At 35.8% G+C, this 5,386-nt stretch overlaps 1 protein-coding gene across 3 annotated transcripts in view; it reads right to left on the bottom strand.

Moving 5' to 3' along the window:
• The window catches only part of Prdm5 (PR/SET domain 5), a 209,814-nt gene that overhangs the window by 49,166 nt on the left and 155,262 nt on the right, over positions 1–5,386 (bottom strand). For all 3 annotated transcript variants that reach the window (XM_023704426.1, XM_004644243.2, XM_004644244.2), the window contains one exon: positions 4,439–4,524. In XM_023704426.1, coding sequence (XP_023560194.1) covers positions 4,439–4,524 — 86 coding nt within the window. The remainder of the gene's footprint in view (positions 1–4,438; positions 4,525–5,386) is intronic.

Genomic DNA, 5,386 nt, shown 5'->3' with positions numbered 1-5,386 from the left:
ACCTTAGAAGGCTAGGGCCAAAATGTTGGCTTTCCTTGCAGCCCTCCTTTTTCTCTAATTTTGGTCTGCAAACTTAAGTTGTTAACCATCTAGAAGACAAGTTTATTGTTATTACCATACAACTTAGTCTGTTAAGCTTAACCTCACTACTGCCTGCATATCAAACATCTACTATTCTTTTACACAGCATAACAGGCATTATATGACATATCTAAAGCAAAGCCTTCTGGTACCCATCATCAAGAGATAAAACATTCAATAAGATTCAAAGATGGCCAGAAGGAAGAACTATCAGAAAATTTAAAGTGAGTATAATTAAGATGTCAAAGAATCTAATAAAAAACTAATATCACATTCATGAAGATGTGGTTAACTTCAGCAGGGAACTATGAAAATTATTTTTCATTAAAGCCAAAGGAAAATGCAGGAAATTAAAAAAAAAAAAAAAACTATCAGAGATAGTTGCATAAGATTCAAAAACAAAGCCAATAAGATAAAAGAGAATGGAGCAACCAAGAACTCTGGGACAATAGTCAAGTCTAACTGGTGTCCCGAAAAGGAGGACAAGAAAATCTGGGCCAAAGAAATATGTTAGAAGAAAAAGATCAAGAATTATCCAAAAGTTTATAGCAGGTAGAAGACGTGGCAGAGCATTCTGAGGCGTGTCACCTAAGCATGCAAAGTTGTCACTTACTGAATTACGTGGTTTCCATTATTGCTGATGCTATAATGGAGTTAAAAGCTTTTAAATGGAGCAAAATCTGGCCAGTGCAGCTATCTGAATAGTAAATGTAATGTAAATGCAAAAGGAAAACTTCAATGTGTTGGGTTCCAAGTACAGCAATCTTTTTTCCTTAACCTTGCTAAAGGCAAATAATACTGGGAAAATATTACCTCGCAGAGAATGTTTTTCTAGAATTTTTTTAAAAAGTAGCTTCTTTGTAATGCTTTGATTGTACTACATCAATGATAGGCTGACTCAACCTCTTAGAGATTAAGTGCCAAACTGCAACTCAGAACTTATTTATCACAAAGTGCAAACATTGTTATTAAACCTGAATGCTGAGATTTTAGTTCAGGAAAAAAACTCTCTATATTGGCATCTTGTCCCTTAAAACAAAAACACATCAGTGTCACAGCTTTAGCATCACTGCACTAGTTGATAACCTCAACATACTTTTGAAAATTTAGATCTATTGGCAAAGAATAATCTGTATTTATTCAATACTTAGGAAACTATTTCAAATGCTTGCATGCCCATAGGTATAGAAGCAGAATTCATAAGAGCTAAATTTTAGAAGCAGTTTATATGCCCATCAACAAATGAAGGCAAGAAGAGAATGTGGTATTTACACACAATGGATTACAGCTCTGCAATGAAGAAAGAGCAACTCAAGAGTCATCTACAGGAAAATGAATGCTCCTTAAGACCATAATGTTAAAAGAAGTAAAACCGACACAGAGTCTAAATATCACTTGGATTCTTTTATGAGAAACTCAAATTATAGATAAAATGCTAAGTAAAAGACAGACACTAAGTAGAGAGATAGATCTTTTTCAAATGGGAAGGGCATCAAGAGATGGAGGAAGGGATGGAGAGGAGAGGGAAAGTTAATGTAAAAAGAAATGAAGGTATGTCATGTAGCCAGGCGTAGTGGTACAGACCTGTAATCCCAGTACTCCAGGCTAAGGTAGTGGTATCACCGTGAGTTCGAGGCCAGCCTGGGCTACATAGTGAGTTCAAACCCAACCTGAACTAAGAGCAAGACTGTCTTAAACAAACAAACAGTTACATGCATGGACATGCATGGACTGCTTCAGAATGAATGTGAACATATACACTATCTGAGAGATAATGTGATATAATGCATAAAGATGAAAAATTAGGGTCTGAGGTAAAGCCCAAATTTACATGTATCCATCCTACAATTTGAAAGTGCTCTCTACTCATTGTGTGAATTCCTTTCTAAAATCCGGACTGACTTTGAAATGCTAGGGCCAAGAATAAAAGTTTGTACTAATATTGTTTAGACAAGATATCACGTCTGCATCTTGTCCTCTGAATAAGTACTACAAAGTCAATAATATGCAATGTATTAATTATTGTAACCATCTTACTAACCTGTTTTGAAACTGTTTCATAGCTATTTTATCTTTTTTCCTCATTAAAATGAATAAAAAATACTAAAAATTTTAAAAAATAGAATTCTGAGTGCTTCTGCTCTCTGAGGTTCCCCAGGCCAAAGGCTGTGGTTTGCTCTCTTTTGATGACAGCTCCATCTTACAACATAGCATAAAGACCATTGCACAACACTAACCAAGAATATGGACTGTCAAACTTGGAGTCCTAATTTCCTTAGCTTAGAAATATAGTGGGAGGGGGCTGGGGAGATAGCTCAGTAGAATGAGCACTTGCCTGGCAAATGCAAGGTCCTGAGTTCAATCCCCAGTTCTGAAAAAAGAAAAAAAGAAAGAAATATAGTGGCACAGCACCTGCCTGGCAAGCACAAGGCCTAGAGGTCAACTACCAGTCAGAAAAAAAAAAAGAAAGAGAGGAAGGAAGGAAAGAAAAGAAATATACTGGGAAACCCATCACAACCAGTGAAATGAGAAATAATTGATAAAATTTTTTAAAAAGTGTAGTAGAGAAAGAGATGCGCTCTTAGGTCATGACCACTCTATTATTTATTTGTGTCTCAGTCACTCATTTTTAAAAAGGTGATCATCACACTCCTTGCCCATAGTTTTATGAAGCCTAAGTGAATTAATAAATGTGAATTCCCTGGAACACTTATCATGCAGTCTTACCCGGCCTGTAATTTGTAGTCTTTGTGCTTATTTGCACTTATCTTAACTATTTAAATTATTCTCATTAATTAGTTTCTATGAAAAAGTTTACTAATTAAGTTAGAAATACTAAAACTTCTTGAGAAAACCAAAACACTAACCAAGTGTTTTAAGGATTTAAAGAGCTCCTTCTATGATACAGTCCTATCTTCAGTAATCAAGGAAATCAGTGTACTGGGAACATGGTTATTAACATCACTAGTGTCCACTAAGAATCAAATCATCTTTGCCTATATGAGGGCATCTTTTAAATAAATTATTGACACTTTGGTGAAAGATACACATACAAGAGAACTTCTAAACCAATCTAAAATGAATGTAAATCTCTTTAATAAAACTCATTGTGAAAGGTAGATTTTGAACCTCGTAATTTAAATCATACTATTAAAAGCAGTAATGTTTGTTTAATCTTTTATACTTTGTGAATTACTTTTATATTCAGAAAGTGCTCCCATTTCTAGTAATCATGTAATACAAATGTGCTATCCCAGAGGAAATCGCTGTGGAATTGCTTCTTCTCTTTGCCACCACCAGAGCATGAGTACTTTCTTAATAGGACCCAGAGGATATTTTTTGAGCACTCTCGAACTGAAGTAGAAGGCTAAAATATTATTATACCGAGAAGGATATTATTATTTTGTGCAATTATTATTTGTGTATTATTATTATTTGTGTATTATTATTTTGTGTAAAATAAACCTCTGAAGTTTTATTTCATAGATAAAGTAAAAAGTGAAATCCAAGAGAAGCTTAAATTAGAACTGCTCTTCAGGGGATTAAGCTCATGTCTTAAAATGTGGGAAAATGTGTGGTGTATGTGCAGCCCATAAGCATTCCCAGAAATTCAAAATGAGAAGGGAAATACGTGGAAGAGAAAGCAAAGAGCAAAATCATGAGTAGGCATTTCAAACAACACAAAGTTTTCATGTGGAAAGTTCATACAAAGTGTGTAATTGTGCCCTAATCCCAGACAGTGAGTGAGGAGAGCACCTGAACGCAATGCTGGCTGCACACATTATTTCTTGAGAGAGAGAGAGAGAGAGAGAGAGAGAGAGAGAGAGAGAGAGAGAGAGAGAGAGAGATCTGTATACCAGAAGGACAACAGTCCACTGAGAGATACTAAAAGCAGACCAAAGGACAGCAACAGGAAAAGGGTAAAACACTGCACTTGTGTTTTCCAACTCCCCTAAAAATTTAAATTATTTACAACACCTCTCACACAGAAACTTGCTTGTAAATATTACTTAGTAGCCAAATGCCAACAGACTTGTCTCTATCCAAGCATCTTTCTATTACTACAACATACTGTAAGACAAAAGCTTTATATATATATATATTATATTTCCCACATTTAAATCCATTTATCTGGCAGTTTGTCATTTGTAACTCCTGAAAATTGATTTGTAATTCAAAGACTCAAGACATTGCTGGGGATTGTTTTACATTTGTTTCCCTTCTAAAGTTTCATCTTCAAATAGCCACTAGAAACATATAATTTCCAATGCACCACTTCCTCTTACATAAAATCAAATGTTTCTTTAAAAATATGCAGTCTTTAGGAGCAACATGAAGGAGGCAAATCAAATCTTACCCTGGTATGTGTACGAATGTGCATCTTGAGTCCATCATTTTTACTGAATCCTTTTTCACAGTAAGGACACTGATAGGGCCGCTCACCTACGAACACAGGAAGTCTCCATGTGAGAGAGGTGTGTGTGTGACGTGGCAGAGCTGCCCTGTGTTGTCACTCTTCCTGGCTCATGTCCCGGCCCCTACCCCTGCCCCGCTTCCCCGAGGTCTCCACGCAGGTGGGCAGATGCAGCATGGGCAGTGGTGGGCAGCGGAGACCGCGACCTTCTGTCCTTGCAGGGAACATGGCCCAGAGCACTTCAACACTCAGAAATCAGTTGCCTGCAGTACATTTACCGTAGGCTCCCTCTAATTTCTGAGCCCAATTATATTTCCTAATTTTAAGATTCTGTTAGGAATGTTATATTAACTGATTCCTGCTAGCATACTACTCATTAATAGAGTTCTTTAACTTATTCACTGATAACTTTAAAACATTTCAAAATAATTCCATAAAACTTTTATATAAACACAACCATTAGTTATTTAAATCACATAATAATTGATCCTTAACTTAAAGAACAAATTAAAAATATCATATCATAACAATATATCAGCACCCATGTTTATAGCAGAACAATCTTTCATAACTAAATCTTGAAAGCAACTCAAATGCCCATCAACCAAGGAATGGATAAAAAAGATGTGGTCTTTTGATACAGTAGAGTGTTACTCTGCTGTAAAGAAAGATAAACTCAAGGTTGTCTTAGGTGAATAGATGCAACTAGGGACCATACATAGAAGTGACATAAATCAGAATCAAATGTGTAAGTATCCTATTGCCTCCCTAGTGTAGGAGCCTACAAGAGTAAATGAGGTCCAAAATACACAGTATTGAGAAAGGGGAAAAAAACTGCTCAGAGGGAGAAAATAACCCTTCCAAAGGGAAGGGTAAAGAAACTATATATAT

This window comes from Octodon degus, unplaced genomic scaffold (assembly GCF_000260255.1).
Source record: "Octodon degus isolate 3935 unplaced genomic scaffold, OctDeg1.0 scaffold00196, whole genome shotgun sequence".
Taxonomy (NCBI): Eukaryota; Metazoa; Chordata; class Mammalia; order Rodentia; family Octodontidae; genus Octodon; species Octodon degus.
The sequence above is the reverse complement of the archived record's forward strand: the minus strand, read 5'-3'. Positions and strand labels throughout refer to the sequence as shown.